Source organism: Paroedura picta, chromosome 1 (genome assembly GCF_049243985.1).
Source record: "Paroedura picta isolate Pp20150507F chromosome 1, Ppicta_v3.0, whole genome shotgun sequence".
Classification (NCBI taxonomy): Eukaryota; Metazoa; Chordata; class Lepidosauria; order Squamata; family Gekkonidae; genus Paroedura; species Paroedura picta.
This window is the reverse complement of record NC_135369.1, coordinates 59,550,934-59,567,262: the sequence shown is the minus strand read 5'-3', so window position 1 is coordinate 59,567,262 and position 16,329 is coordinate 59,550,934. Positions and strand designations below refer to the sequence as shown.

General features: G+C 46.1%; 1 protein-coding gene across 1 annotated transcript; it reads right to left on the bottom strand.

Moving 5' to 3' along the window:
* Positions 1 to 119: 119 nt before the first annotated feature.
* On the bottom strand, positions 120 to 13,922 carry C1H1orf115 (chromosome 1 C1orf115 homolog). Its single transcript, XM_077339935.1, has 2 exons — positions 13,336 to 13,922; positions 120 to 2,365 (listed from the first exon to the last, which is right to left on the bottom strand). The coding sequence occupies exons 1-2, from the start codon at positions 13,594 to 13,596 to the stop codon at positions 2,246 to 2,248; spliced, it is 381 nt and encodes a 126-aa protein (XP_077196050.1). The 5' UTR covers positions 13,597 to 13,922; the 3' UTR covers positions 120 to 2,245.
* Positions 13,923 to 16,329: the final 2,407 nt, after the last annotated feature.

The following is a 16,329-nucleotide window of genomic DNA, read 5'->3' as shown; positions in this document are numbered from 1 at the left end:
AACAATTGAGGTGAGGTCAGGATGGTCCTTTTTGGTCCTTTTGTGTTTATAGTTTTCCAGTGTGCTTTTACACCTGTCTTTGCAAGCCACCTTGAGACATCATTTGATTATAAAAAAGACAAGGTATAAATTTTCTTTAGTAAAATAAAATGATGACAGGTTTGACAGGAGGTTTGTGTGAGATACCTTACATCAGTCAGACAAACAAAACTCATTAATGAAAACCTGTTTACACTCCTATTGTTCTCTAGTTAAATCTACTTAACATTTAATTTTCCTTGGAACGTAAGTTTTCTTCTTAATAGACAATTTGTTAACAATAGATCAAACCCCCAACCCCATGGTATTTTGTTTCAAAATAAACATGTGTTCTCCCATAAATTCTTCAATGCTGAAAATGTGTGTATCAAGAATTACTTATCAGCTCCGATTTGGGAATGCAATATTTTGGTTCATCTGCTGTGTGCATCTCCTTTCAATGGCATTAAAACTGTTAGTCCGAGAAATCTAGTTTAGTGGTTAATATATTACACAGTGATATCTTGATTTTGGTGCCTATGCACTGGCATAGAGACCAGCTTGATTACGCTATGAGCAGACTTCCCAGTGCTACATATGCAGACTACTCTACTGAAATTATTATACTGCTACTCAATATCCCACATTCATAATTTTCCTTAGTGAACATGAACATGGTGTGTGTTTTGCTTTTCACTGGTTCATGCTGTTCAATTTGCTGAAGCACCTAAACCAATGGTTCATATGGCTTGGAACATCTTAAAATATTTGCTCTACAGGCTCTTTTTACTGTTTCCAATTTGGACTCTGCTTATGAAGATGTTTCTGAGCACAAGAAGAGCACAGGCTCCATGCAACTAGATTCGAGTCCAGTAGCAACTTAGAGACTTTGGTGCAGGCCTAGTGTGTGTATTGCTAAAGTGAACTGCTGAACACGCTGTTATCGCAATGCAAGTAGAAAGCACAAAGAACAATAGCTGCTTGTACACTTACATGCAAGTAGCTTCTGGGTTTGAGTACCGTCCTGAAGGCCAAAAGAGATACATGGATACATGTTATGTGCAAGTGATGTGAATAAAAGATGCTGTTCTTCGGGGGGAGCTCGGCTGAAAATCAGCAGACTTCCCTTACACTCAGATACCTGCGTGTGTGTCTGAATCTCTCTCATCCCATCCCAACTAGAGACCAACAATATTTTTGGGGTATAAGCTTTCAAGAGTCAAAGCTTCCTTCATAAGGCTCTATGCAAATATATATACTCTATGAACAAATTCCACTGAAAGAGCATAACTTTGGAGCCAGTATTGCTGCTCCAATCCCGCTCCCATTCTGAAAGGATTATGGAAAGGGCTGCCTTATATTAGATGCCATTTTATTATTTCATGCATACCTTGCTCTTTGTCAATAAGCTTGAAATAGAATCCTACCCAATCTACTAGTATAAGCTGTAGGATACCTTGCTTCCCACATGGCCCTGGTTTAAGCGAAGGCACTTGGACTTTCAGTCTGGTCAAGGCGTACTGGAAGGGGTCAAAGAAAGGGGCCATAGCTCAGCTGTGGAGCATCTGCTTTTCATGCAGAAAGTCCCAGGTTCAATCCCTGGCATCTCCAGTCACAAGTATCAAGTAGTTTGTCAGAGTAGACAATTCTGGCCTTGAAAGACCAATGGTATGATTCAGTATGAGGCAGTTTCATGTGTTCAGATGTTCAGCTTTCCCAGTAACTGCCCTTTTGCCTCTTTAGAGGTTCCCCAATCCCATGTTCTAAGAGCTTGTCTTCAAAGGATTCTTATTTTATCATTGAGAAGCAGTGACAGAAAAGGCTGCCCTTGTTGAATGCCAGATCATCATGAAGCAAAAATAAAGAAACTTTATCTTTCCCTCTATTTTCCTCCTTCTTTCTTTTAACCATTTTCTTTCTCCCTCTCTGACTCACTTCCCTCCCTCTTCCTCTGCTATCCAAAACTTTGATAAAATGGTGCTCTGGCTCTCTTTTTAAAGGACAAGATCTGACTCAAAGTAATCAAAATGTTGTTGCTTTGATCTGACTCATTCTTTGATCTAATATTAACTAAACAATTTCTGACAAATGTAAGGAGCTGGCTTAGGTCAAGCCCTCCAAGTGTCCTGGTTTGATCTGTTTCTTACTGCTGAAATGCTGTCATTTCCGAAGGCACCTCAGCGATGACTTCTTTCTTCTTCCATCTCAAAAGGAATGGACCACCAGTCTACCGAAACAGCGTTGCTACCGAAACAGCCACACCAAAGGGCGACGAGTAGGCGTTGGCTAGGCCTTGCAGGCCGAGCACCACATAACGGCATCCTTTCTGCAGTACTTTGCCCACATTCTAGAATTAGCAGAAAGACAAACAGAGCCATTAAAGAACAGGAAAGGGTTTTCCACAGCAGTAAGAAAGGGGTTGACTGAGGCTGAATTCTCACATTGCCTTTTGATCACGCAGTACAAAAGAGCCTGTGTTGTGTCACAACAAAAACTGAGTCCAGTAGCACCTTTAAGACCAACAAAGATTGATTCAAGGCATGAGTTTTTGAGTACATGCACTCTTCCTCAGACAAAATGGAACAAGGATCATAAAAGTACAGATATAAAGAAAAGGTAAATTAGTAAACTGTGTCATAATATCCAAATTATGCAGTATTATAATTCTTTGCTAAAACAGCTAATCAGTCCTCTTGAGCAGTCTGCAACCTTTTTCCTGTTGCGGACTGCTGCCAAAGGGTGGGGGGAGAGGGCGACCCAGATCCCACGCAAACGCGCATGCGTGTTTGCGCCCGGTGGGGGCCCGTGCAAATATGCATGTGCGGACCTGCCGCACAAGCGCGTTTGCACCCAGTGGGGCCACAAACACGCATGCGCAGTAGTTTCTTGCATGCATGCATGCACTGACCTGCTGCGCATGCGTGTTTGCGCTCCCGGTGGGGTGCAAACCTGCATGTGCGACAGCCCTGCACATGTGCGAGATTGCCACACGCGCAAACACCATTGGGTGCAAACACGCATGTGCGGCAGGTCCGCATATGCATGTTTGTGCCGCCGGTGTGCTGCCGGCCACACTTCCCTCTCCCCCCCCACACAGCAAGAAGCTTGCCGCTTCGGTGGCCGATTTGCTCGCAGCCTGGCGAGCTTCTCGCAGCGGGGAGGGGGCGGGGAGAGGGAGCCGTGGCCCGCTGCAGAGGCTCTCAGGGCCTGGCACCAGGCCGCAGACCGGTGGTTGGGGACCACTGCTCTTTTCGTTATAGTTCACAAAAACATTGGAGAAATAAAAACGTCAAGGTTAGTAATTAACAGCAGCCACCTTCCCAGTGGTGTCACAGTTAGAGTACTGCATGAAGCTGATTAATTCTTGCAGGGTAACTGTACTGCACTGGGCCTAGACACAGTCTAGCCTCCCTCAGAGGGTTATTCTGAGAATGAAATTATAGCAAGGGACTATAATAGTGGAATAAAAATACAATATTGTTACTACGTGTCAGGTCCATACCATAAGAATATGATTTTCTGTGATCAGAGTTTCTCTCACAGGAGAGCACTTTTCATTTTGAAATATTTTTAGCCCTTTTGCCTGGTTCTGAAACGACCGTTATAGTCATTTACAAATGCAAATGGATTACAATATAAATACAATAAAAGCAATTATCAAAGCCATCTTAAAACACCAATTAACTGACCAATCCCCAGAAGTATCTTCAAGAAGGGCATTTTTATGACTAATTATTCACAACATGAAACAACAAATTACCACAAGATGATGTTCCATAACGAAATGTTACATGAGTTTTGTTCTCTTCTGGGGGAAGGGGGGTCACTAGAAATATACACTTGGATATTACCACATGAAATAACTACCACTAAATTCAAAAGAAAAAAGTGACAGTATTGGAAGGATACTGAAATTGACTGCTAAAATCTGCAAACATCAGTCATGGTCGTTGTTTCGGCACCTCGTTCTCTGCTTATCACACCATTTGTTTGCTTTTCACAGTAAAGAGAAGCAGGAGGGACAATGAGGGGAGAGGGAAAGATACGCAACAGAAAACAGTTGGTGGCTTCTTCCAACCAGAGGAGATAATATATATTCCAGCTGAACAATACCATTCACATTTCTATACACAGTGTTTCCATTTTCCACCATTCATTACAGTGTGCAATGATCATTAGAGTATTTCCTTGATTCTGTTGGTTTGCTGCAGTGGTTAAGAGCAGTGGCCTCTAATCTGGAGAACCAGGTTTGATTCCCAACGCCTCCTCTGCATGCAGCCTGCTGGGTGACCTTGGGCCAGTCAGTTTCTCTCAGAACTCTCTCAGCCTCACCAACCTCACAGGTTGTCTATTGTGGGGAGAGGAAACGTAGGTGATTATAAGTGAAACTTCTTCAAGTAGTAAAAAGTGAGATGCAAAAAATAAGCTCTTCTCTTCTTCAGGCAGAAGTGGATCCTGTAGAATTTACTTCCAATTTGATTCGCTTCAGACTGAGGAGAGAGGCAGTGGTTACCTTGTTTACCTTCTCTTGGCAACAAGCTCTGCACCTGAAAGGAGCAGAGGAAATACTTTGCTTCTGTTTTGGGGCCAGAAAGGAATAGAGAACACTTTCTTCTTTTGGAAAAACCAAATACACCAATATAAGATGGGGGAGACTTGTCTTGGCAGTAGCATGTGCGAAAAGGATCTAGGAGTCTTAGTAGACCATACTTTGAACATGAGTCAGCAGTGTGACTCAGTGGCTAAAAAGGCAAATGGGATTTGGGGCTGTATCAAATGGAGTATCATGTCCAGATCATGGGAGGTGATAGTACCGCTTTACTCTGCTCTGATTCGGCCTCACTTGGAGTACTGTGTTCAGTTTTGGTCACCCCAATTGAAGAGGGATGTTGACAAACTAGAATGTGTCTAGAGGAGGGCAACAAAGATGGTGAGGGGTTTGGAGGCCAACACGTATGAAGAAAGTTTGGGGGAGCTTGGTCTGTTTAGCCTAGAGAGGAGACGACTGAGAGGGGATCTGATAACCATCTTCAAGTATTTAAAAGGGTGCCATATAGAGGATGGAGCAGAATTGTTCTCTCTTGCCCTGGAGGGACAGACCAGAATGAATGGGATGAAATTAATTCAAAAGAAATTCCACCTAAACATCCGGAAGAAGTTCCTGACAGTTAGAGAGGTTTCTCAGTGGAACAGACTTCCTCAGGAGGTGGTGGGTTCTCCATCTTTGGAAATCTTTAAACAGAGTCTAGATAGCCATCTGACAGAGAGGCTGATTCTGTGAAGGCAAAGGGGTAGCAGGTTACAGTAGATGAGTGATAGGGATGTGAGTGTCCTGCATAGTGCAGGGGGTTGGACTAGATGACCCATGAGGTCCCTTCCAACTCTATTATTCTATGATTCTATGATTCTATGATTCTCCAATGAAAGGCAGACCAAATCAGATGAGATGCAACAGATAAGAACATGAGAAGAGCTCTGCTATATCAGATCAGTAGTCCATCAATATCCTGTGTCACACAGTGACCAATCAGTTCCACTGTCCAGTCATGAACAGGGCATAGAGGCCAAGGCCTTTCCCTGATGTTGCCTCCTGGATCTGGGGTTCAGAGGATCAATGCCTCCAACACTTTCAACAACTGAAATTTGGCCAAGACAGGAAAGGAAAATTTCCCAGTCAGGAATGTGCTTCTCACTAAAAACAAGGGGAATAAAAAGAAAACTGTTGGTAAGGAAAGACAATGAATGAAGGCAATAAGGAACAATTGAAAATGAAAAACAAAGAGCTGATGTGCAAAGTCACAAATGACATGTACATGAATGGACTACACCTAAAAAGACAGTCAAATAAGGAAGAGGCAAGATATGGAGGAAGAAGGAGTCTCAAAGTGACTTGCAATCACCTTCCCTCCCTTTCCCCACAACATATATCTTGTGAGCAGGTGAGGCAGAGAAAGCTCTGAGAGAACTGTGATTGGCCCAAGGTCACCCAGCTGGCTTCATATGGAGGAGTGGGGAATCAAACCTGGTTCTCCACCACACTGGCTCTCAAGCTTCAGGTTATCATGTAGAAGAAGAAGAGCTGTTTTTTTATACCCTGTTTTTCACGGCCCAAAGGGATCTCAAAGTGGCTTACAATCGACTTCCCTTCCTCTCCCCACACCTTGTGAGGTAGGCGGGGCTGAGAGACCTCTGACAGGACTGCTCTGTGAGAACAGAACTATCAAGACTGTGACTAGTCCAAGGTCACCTAGCTGGCTGCATGTGAATGAGCAGGGAATCAAATCCAGCTTTCCAGCTTAGAAGCTGCCACTCTCAACTACTACACCAAGCTGGCTCTCCAGACGACAGCCAATATGGTGCAACTGTCAAGGTGTAGGGCTAGGATCTAGGGGACACAGGATCAAATTCCCACTTTAACATGAAATCTTGTTGGGTCACCGGGGGATCAGTCTGTCTCAATCATATCTACCACATGGGATTGTCATGAGTATTCGAGTGGAGGGGGCAATTATGTACACCACCCTGAGCTCTTTGGAGGAAGGGTGGGATAAAAGTTTGATGGAGAGATAGAAAAGTGTCATGCTGATAAAATGGTCTACTCTCAGTCCTCTTTCTAAAAAGGTTACCAACTATTTTCCAAAGAACTTCCCTAAGAAAGACGATTTGCACCCTGGATTTCCTGCTTCCTGGGACATCTTTCCTTCAACCAAATAGACCAGAGAGAAACACTGGCTTCTTGGGTTACAATCAATGTCTTCAAGGCCCCTTTCCTTTCCCATTAACCTTCCAATGGACTGAAGGGCCAAATGCTTATGCTTACTTACAGCCTCAACCCAGAACCTGCTGTGCTGTGCAAATCATCAGTTAAAATGGAGAATACCAATGATTGTACCTGCACACCTCCATGACACAGGGTATTATGCCAAAGATGAAGGGATGCTCAGTTACCAATGCAGACAAAAATACCATGTCCTATGCATAGAATCACGAGGCCCCATGTGCACAAGATCCAAACCTCCTGTTCACTGCCTCCCCTGACATGGAAGAGAGAAGTATAAAAACACCAAGCTGGCACCCATCCACAGCCATCGGCCATATAAAGGGTATTTATCAAAAAAAAAAATCTCCTCCCTGACCTTGGGAACATTACATCACATCATTTGACTTGGCAGAGATGATACCATAAAATGTTTGTACCTTGACCAGAACAATGGAGCCCTGATCTCAGCAAGAACCAAAGCCCTTGCAACACAAATACACAACACTCCCAGCCCCCCCCCCCACTTTGCGCTTAACCCCTCTATGCAGTGCAGCAATATTTGTAAGGCAGGATGTGAATCTCTCACTAAGAGTTATAGCAAATTCAGATCAAACACAAAACTGGCTATTGTTGGCTATGACTACGGAAATCAACCAGAGCCAGTAAACAGCCTTACAGTTAATTCATACAAGATACAAGACTTTCCAAAGAACATACACTTTGATATTTACTACACAGTGGTTTAAATCTGAACGTCCTTTTCTGCCTGTGGAATATGCCTCCACTCACTGAAAATATGTGTGTGTTTTGGTAATTTCACTGTGGAGTACCACTTCATACACCAAACCTTGCTGACCCCAGGTGTCTACTGATAACATGATTTTGGGGAGGGGCGGGAGGCAACAAGTTATAGATGAAGGGGGAAGCAGGAAATGTCTCTTCATTCCTAATCTACCATGGAAGCTTGCTGCATGACCTAAACCAGGGGTAGTCAACCTGTGGTTCTCCAGATGTCCATGGACTACAATTCCCATGAGCCCCTAGCAGTGTTTGCTGGCAGGGGCTCATGGGAATTGTAGTTCATGAACATCTGGAGGACCACAGGTTGACTACCCCTGACCTAAACTACCTCACAGGGTTATTCTGATGATAAAATGAAGGCAAGGGGAACAACACAAGCCACTTTGGGTCCCCAGTGGGGAGAAAGGGAAGTTTTAAATGAAGAAAGTAAATAAATCTAGTGCCACTGTGTTAGAAAATAGTATTATGTAACAATCAAGAGAAATTCCCCCAAAAAAAACAGCGTTTATTTTTTAAATTTAAAATTAAAAATAAATTATCAAATGCAGAACATTCTGGAACAAGCTTCTTCAGCAATGCTGCATCTCCAAAAATAGGAGAAATGCCCATCTTGCCAGGTCCCTGGGAATATGTCTTCATTCTTCGCAATGTAGAGACCCATCTAGCTGGCGTGTGAGCTGGCGATTCATCATTACCACGCTCCCCCGAGTGGAACCCCCCCCCCCGCACTAACGCGATTTTTGGCCGAAATTAAAGGGAACTGGCGAACAGGGGGCTGTGTTGTGCTTGGGGAGCTTTAAAGCACTTCTGTGGAGGGACTGTAGCTGGAGAAGCCTCGCTGGGTGAATCAAGCCTCGCTGGTTCGTTGCTTTCCCCGCTCCAAGGGGGAAAAAATGGCGATTGCTTCGCCAGAAGTTTGGAGGAGAGAGCCTGGGGGAGGGAGTTTGTTGCAACTGCTACATTGAGAACACACAGGTCTTTTTCGCAAGTGTTGCAGGTTGTTGGCAAGAGTGTAGCGATTTTCTGAGGGTGAATCCACTTTTCCCAATTCCCCGGAAATCGCTACAATGAAGCGATTTTGGCACTAGTGTTGCAGGAGTGTTGCAGATTGCTCACGACGTCATGTGGAACGTAGTTTTAGTGGCGAAAACAAAATGCAAGACTAGTGCTATATTAAAGTTGTGCGGAATGGCCCCAACTGATTGCCAGATCACAGAGATCAGTTCCACTGGAGAAAATGGCTGCTTTGGAAGGTGGATTGTACGATATTATAGTTGACTGAGGTCCGTCCAGTCTCTGCCCCTCCCAGGTGCCACCTCCCCAAATCTCCAGGAACTTCTCAACCTGAAGTTGGCAACCCTAAACACCTGGTAATTCAAGCATACCACAGGGATTTGAAAATGGAGAGGAGGACAGAAGCGCTTAATTTTTCTTTCCCTCCTGTGTGCTACTCTCATTTCTTGCTAGAACATCTTCCTTCACCACAATTTCTCCCCAGCTGACTACGCAGCCAGCAAGGCTGCCAGAAAGAAACATCTCTACATACAGTTGCAGTTGCTTCAGAAATCCTCTTTTCAGTGAAGCAGGTGCATGTGTCAAAATTAACCCCCTGAAAAACAGTTTCAACTTAACCACGATGCTGTCAGTTTTCTACCTTTCTATCAGCTTCCATTCACATTGTTCATTGTGGTTTTTTTCTGCAAAAGTATGTGAGTTGCTGAATTTTGGAGACCTTTTATTTCTGCTTGGGAATACAGAGATACAGCCACTGAATTGTAGACCAGTTTATATTGGAGGCTGGGTTCCCCTGGGAGGACAGGTACAACCACTGCTTTAACATCATGCTTCCCTGGAGAATATCTACAGTAAAAAGATTTCAGGGATTGCTCCAGCAGCAAACCAGCAGTTATACCTAGGATCTAAAAGGCAGGGGAGTTTTCTGCATTTAAGCTCTTTGCTACTGTTGGGGGAGGGGGGACCGGGCCTCATAGGCTTCCTAATTGGAATGTTGTCACAATAAGGACGTCAAGAGAAAGGCAGCACAAAGAAATGCAAAGCATCTGTCACATGGAGGAGCTTAGAGCCTTTGCTCGATGGAAATGACAGAGCTCTCTTTTGATCTGTGTGAACTCCAGCTTCATTCGCTCTGAACTTGGTTCTTCTGAATAAGAGAGCAATCCAGCCAACTCCATCATTGGATTTAATTATTTCTTTTACAAAGAAAATGCTGTTTTGTGCTACAAAAATAGTCTTCTGCTCAAGAGTTGTCCAAAAGATCTCACCCAGACCTAACCTAAGATGCTGAAAATCACTGCCCTTTATTGTTACTTTCCCCCCTCTTATCCCAACTTTCTTCCAAAGAGCTCAGGACTGCATACATACATAGCTATATCTATTTTATCAGCGAAGAGCTATGTGGTTCAGTGCTTTGCAGACATAGGTCCCAAGTTCAGCCTCCAGTTTAAGGAATCTGGCAACAAGATGATATAAAAGACCTCTATCTTAGATTGCTGGTGAGAGAAGGCAGCCATGTCCCTGAAGGACCAAGAATCTAATTCATGTATTCCATATCACACCAACATCTATTTATTTTTACACCCCTATTTTTTCTCCAGTGAGGACCCAAAGTAGCTTACAAGATGGTTCTTCACCCCAACAATCCTTAGGACCACCAAATACCTGGAGAAAAAAAATGTTCCATACTTCTAGTGGAGTTTAAACAAGATGTTATGTTTATTTATATAAAACTAAATATTTGCCTGCCTTTCCCTTGAGCATTTCAGGACCCAAGGTGGTAACCACACCATCAGAACAATTCCAGAAGCATCCAGAACAATAGGTAGAAAACATTTCAAAATATCTATGCGCACCTCATGCTCCCACCAACCCTCTTTGTCCATGCTTAGGATGCTCCCAATGCATTCTGGAACAGCTCTGTTCCGCAGGATCATTGTCAGGAAGAAGAGTTGGTTTTTTATACCCCAATTTTTACGACCCAAAGGAGTCTCAAAGGGGCTTACAATCACCTTCCCCTCCCCACAACAAAAACCCTATGAGGTAGGTGAGGCTGAAAGAGCTCTGAGAGAACTGTGACTGGCCCAAAGGCACTATACACATAGAGGAAGATGGGGGAATCAACTCAGTTCTCCAGATCAGAGGCTGCTGCTCTTAACCACTACTATACCATGCTGGTTCTCAAGGTAGGATCTCCAGATCATGTGGGCCCCAGGCCACATAGGGCTTTAAAGACAAGTGCCGGTATCTTGAACTGGACCTGGAAACTGACAGGCAACTAATGAGGGGACCTCAGAATAGGAGCAATGTGGTCCCCGCTGGCTAACCACACACCAAAGAGGCTGCCCCATCTTGCACCAGGTGCAGTTTCCAAATTGTTCAAGAGCAGCCCCATGTACAGCACATGACTGTAACCCAACCTTGAGGTTGCTTTAGCATGGATCATTGTGGCCAGCTGAGATGTTTACAAATTGGGAGTAAGCTTCCTAAGTAGATGTAGCTGCTCTCAGTGACACTAGTTTCTCCAGCACAAGGCCTGAGATCTTAACAGAGACTCAAACAAAAGCTAGTTTCCAGTCCAGAGTAAGAGCTCCCCTTGTCAGGTAGGGAGCTCTCACTCTCAACAGCTCATATCCGAAAAACCTGGCTGGTCTCTAAGGCGCTACTGGACTGGAATCTAGTGGTTCTGCTGCAGACCAACTTGGCTGCCTTCAAAAACTATCAGCTAAAGTTGTACACTACTGATGGCAAGAAGAACATGCCCAATGAAAACAGCCAGCTTCCTCTCGGTCTTATCCGGAAGCAGCTTCCTGTTGCTCTCCCTCAGCCAGGGCAGGACCAACAGCAGCAGTGGATGGCTCATTCAGCATAATATATCGCTTGATGACATCAGCTACTGAAGACAGCTCACTTGGCAGCCCTGGATGATCTCATTAAGGGGCCCTGGTGGTGGAAGGTGCTGTCAAGTGGCAATTGATTTACGGCACCCCAATAGGATTTTCAAGGCAAGAGACATTCTGGCAAGCAGGCAGTCATTGCCTGAATACCATTGCCTGCCCCTGCAAGGCTCCCGCGGAAACAATTAAATATCTCCCATGGCAACCGTTCATGAGCAATGTGACGGGACAGACTGGAACCATCTCAATATTTCTCCATCCAGATCCACCTTATCTTCCAGACACCTCAGCAGTATCATTCGTCCACTATGTTAAAGGCAGTTGACAGATCGAATGGCACACATACACCTGCCTGCCATGAAAAGCATTATTTTTTAGATGGGGAACAGAGGCCCACAAAATTTCACCCAAATGAATAAATGAACAATTTTTTTATTCCTGGTCTTTTCCTGGACATAGTCAGGATGGTTGCATGCCTGTCAGGGATTCCTTAGCCCATGTCTTTCTGTTCTCTAGATCAGTGGTGACCGGGACCGGTCCGTGGATCAGTCAGTACCTGGCCACGCCTCCTCCTTGTCCTTCTCCCTGGCTGCTGCCTCAGGGGCTGCCCTGCTACTCTGCCACCGTCTCACCTTTTGTGCTCTCCAGCGGCCGCCATGGCTGGGGCTCCCCCTTGGCATGACACTGCACAGCTGCTGCTGGCAGCGCCCCCCAGAGGGTGACGGGAAGTCAGGGGCGTCAGCGAGAAAGCAAGCAGAGCAGGGGCTCAGGCAGCGGCGTCCCTCGGCAAAAGACTACCCCCCCCCCCCGGGCCTCAGTAAAATTGTCAAGTATTGACCGGTCCCCGGTGATTAAAAGGTTGGGGACCACTGCTCTAGATCACTTGGGTACATTCATTACCTTTTAGCATACCAAACTTCCAGGCAGTGTAATCAGTCCCCATCTCCCCAATACCTTTTAATACATTCACTTTTATGAGTGATACTTATCTATATTGATATCGCTACCTTAGAGGCTGCCCATCCAAATATTACTGGGACCCGAACTTGTTTAGTTTCGGAGATCTGAGGAGATCAGGCTAGCTTGGGCTATCCAAGTCAGGGCTACTAGGATGGCTAGCCTTAAAACCTAACAGACTTATGGCGCTGTACACGCTTAGTCTAAGGAGCAATAAGGCTCTTCTTGTTCTTGGGGTAGTAACACAGTCTGTCTTCAGGATCCTTGTGAACACAGGAAAGAGTCTAATCCGCTTTGGAGGTAGTTAATATGGGTTCTTTGGGGCTCTTTTACACTCAAAACTGTGATGTCACCCGGTGATTTTTTTTGTAATGCATTTGCCCTGCTAACCTTCATGACTGACTCTGCTGTTTTGGATTTAAACAAAAAACAAAAAACAGGTTGTGCTAGGCCCTGAGTGTTAAGCCCTCATCCCGAAAGGATTTCAGTTTTGTATATTTGGTGCCTGATTCAAATTTAGCCTGAAGACGAAACTGCCCCAGGGGGTCTCCCTCCTCCAGAAGCCCTCGATTCCGGCTTCGCACGCACCACGGTGCCAACTGGCCAAAGGGACCGAAAACCTGCCCACCGCTCCCAGGGAGCGACGCCCACCAAAGGGCCACCCCGGGATGGAACTGGGTGAATGTGGAAATGAAGACGGGGGCCCGCTTGGCTCTCCTCTCTTCACCCAAGCGGACTCCCCCCCCCCCCCCATCTGCCTTGCTGAACTCGACAACCAAAGCGGGCAGAGACGGCACCACCCAGAGGCCGGTTCTCGCCGTGGTTGGGCGGCCCGGGGACCTTCTGGTGCCGGCCCAACTCACCCCTCCCCAGCCTCCTCTCCCTCACCTTGCCGTATTTCCTGAGCTTCCTCCGGCGCTTTCTACTTTTGCGCTCGGCTCGCGGCTCGCCGTCGGCTGCGAGGACTGCAAAGGCGACTTGTTGGGAGACGCCGCCGGGCCCTTCCTCGGCGGGGCCCTGCGGCGCCGGCTGCTCGGGTGCCTCCTCCGCCTCCTCCTGGTCGTCGAGGATGGCGGTCTGGTCTTCTGCAGGGCCCTGGCGGAGCCGCCGTCCTCTCAGCGGCCCCCCTACCTTGGCCCCGACGGTCATCGTGCAGGGCAGGGAGCGGGAGAAGGCACCTTTGCTCTCTCTCGCCTAAGGCCAGCCGGGGGACGGAGGGAGGCCGCAGGTGGCGTGGCAGAGCAGGCTCCAGAGCAGGCGTCGCCTTCAGGCTGGGCCCCCTCCAACGCCCTCCTTCCTGCCTGCCTGCCTGCCTGCTTGTTGATCCCGGCTGCTCCGAGGTCCAGCTCCGAACTGTTTACAACACCGTTTCCCCTCGCACCAAGAAGCACCTCGATCCAGTACAAAGGGCAGATGCGGGCGGGCGGGCAGGCGGCGGCGGGGGAATGTAATCCAAGACATTGCATTGTTCGGTGGAACAGCTTGAATTCCTTTCCTTGTCGCCAGATTTTGACCTTCCCCTGAGAATCATAGAATCATAGAGTTGGAAGGGGCCATACAGGCCATCTAGTCCAACCCCCTGCTCAACGCAGGATTAGCCCTAAGCATCCTAAAGCAGAACTGCAAGAAGTAATGCAAACCAGGCGTCTCCCTTGATAAGAATAGTCTAGGCCAGATCCAGATTCTGTGCTGCTCCCACCAGTGCTGGGAAGATCCATTTTCATACAATGATGCTGTGAAAGCAGGAGATGACCAGGGCAAGGCTACCAGGACTCCTTTTCCATGGTCAGGAAGGCACCTTAACTGTTCTGCTAACTAGTTCACACACACATTTTCATTCCTCTTCTGCTCTGGCATACAGGAGCAACCGAATTCTGCTCCTGAATTCAGCTGCCTTCAGGAGTGTCTCTGAACCATTTTAAATTTGTTCCCTTGGGAAAATATGGGTCTTCCACCAACAATGTAGAAATGATTTTGATGGGCTGGAAAAGTACATCTGTGGCAAGATGTCTGGAGTTCCAGTGGGTACATTTTCAGTGATTAAAAAAAATTGTCTAGAAGCCTATAAACATAATTCCCTCCCCTACAACGACAACAAAACCCACACACAGTTCACCAAGTGGGTGCCATGATATAATTGTACAGGGTTAAAGGACACCGCTCCAGCTTGGGATGCTCCTAGAAATTTAGGGGGTCTCCAGATTCCACTGGAGGCTGGCATCTTCCATTACAGTATTACTGGTGGAGGAAGGGATCAGTGGAATAGGGAGGGACAGGAATACATGACATTAACCCTAATTGGGGTGGGGGGAGCTGCATTCCTTAGATTTGTATATTTTTTTCCAGAGTACCTGGAGATCTACTTATGTTCTGCTTAAAGGAATCTCCTCCATATATACACATAACCTACAGGTTACTACAGGTTACTAGGCACTGTAGATCAATCATCAGAAAGGCCAAAGCTGAGAGTGAGCTAAGATTGGTCAGGGAAGCCCATTGTAACAAGAAAACATTTTGCATTTATGTGAGGAGCAAACGTAAAATAAAGAAGGCAATAGGCCCACTGTTAGGTGCAGATGGACAAACTCTAACGGAGGATGCAGAGAAAGCAGAAAGGCTCAGCGCCTATTTTACATCTGTTTTTTTCCACAGGTCAAAGGGTTTAGGCACATCTAGAGATAGTGATAGCGTCTGGGTGGCAGGTTGACATGGACAGAGAGGTTGTCAAAAGGCATTTAGCTGCACTGGATGAGTTCAAATCCCCTGGGCCGGATGAAATGTACCCGAGAGTGCTCAAAGAACTTTCCGGAGAACTTGCACAACCTTTGTCCATCCTCTTCGGGACCTCTTTAAGGACTGGAGATGTCCTGGAGGATTGGAAGAGAGCAAACGTTATTCCGATCTTCAAAAAAAGGGAGGAAGGATGACCCGGGAAACTACAGACCAGTGAGTCTGACCTCTGTTGTGGGGAAGATAATGGAGCAGATATTAAAGGGAGCGATCTGCAAACATCTGGAGGACAATTTGGTGATCCAAGGAAGTCAGAATGGATTTGTCTCCAACAGGTCCTGCCAGACCAACCTGGTTTCCTTTTTTGACCAAGTAACAGGTTTGCTGGATCGGGGAAATTCGGTTGATGTCATTTACTTGGATTTTAGTAAAGCTTTTGACAAGGTTCCCCATGATGTTCTGATGGATAAGTTGAAGGACTGCAATCTGGATTTTCAGATAGTTAAATGGATAGGGAATTGGTTAGAGAACCGCACTCAAAGAGTTGTTGCCAATGGTGTTTCATCAGACTGGAGAGAGGTGAGTAGCGGGGTACCTCAGAGCTCGGTGCTTGGCCCGGTACTTTTTAACATATTTATTAATGATCTAGATGAGGGGGTGGAGGGACTACTCATCAAATTTGCAGATGACACCAAATTGGGAGGACTGGCAAATACTCCGGAAGATAGAGACAGAGTTCAACGAGATCTGAACACAATGGAAAAATGGGCAAATGAGAACAAGATGCAATTTAATAAAGAAAAATGTAAAGTTCTGCATCTGGTCAGAAAAATGAAAAGCATGCCTACTGGATGGGGGATACGCTTCTAGGTAGCACTGTGTGTGAACGAGACCTTGGGGTACTTGTGGATTGTAAACTGAACATGAGCAGGCAGTGTGATGTAGCGGTAAAAAAGGCAAATACGATTTTGGGCTGTATCAACAGGGGAATAACATCAAAATCACAAGATGTCATAGTCCCATTGTATATGGCACTGGTCAGACCGCACCTGGAGTACTGTGTGCAGTTCTGGAGGCCTCACTTCAAGAAGGACATAGATAAAATTGAAAGGGTACAGAGGAGAGTGACGAAGATGATCTGGGGCCAAGGGA

Excerpts from the sequence above, each read along its gene's own strand:
- C1H1orf115 (XM_077339935.1), bottom strand. The coding sequence starts at position 13,596 with ATGACCGTCGGGGCCAAGGTAGGGGGGCCGCTGAGAGGACGGCGGCTC. Across the intron at positions 2,366-13,335 it reads AGCTCAGGAAATACGGCAAG|AATGTGGGCAAAGTACTGCA; the intron begins GTGAGGGAGAGG and ends TGCTAATTCTAG.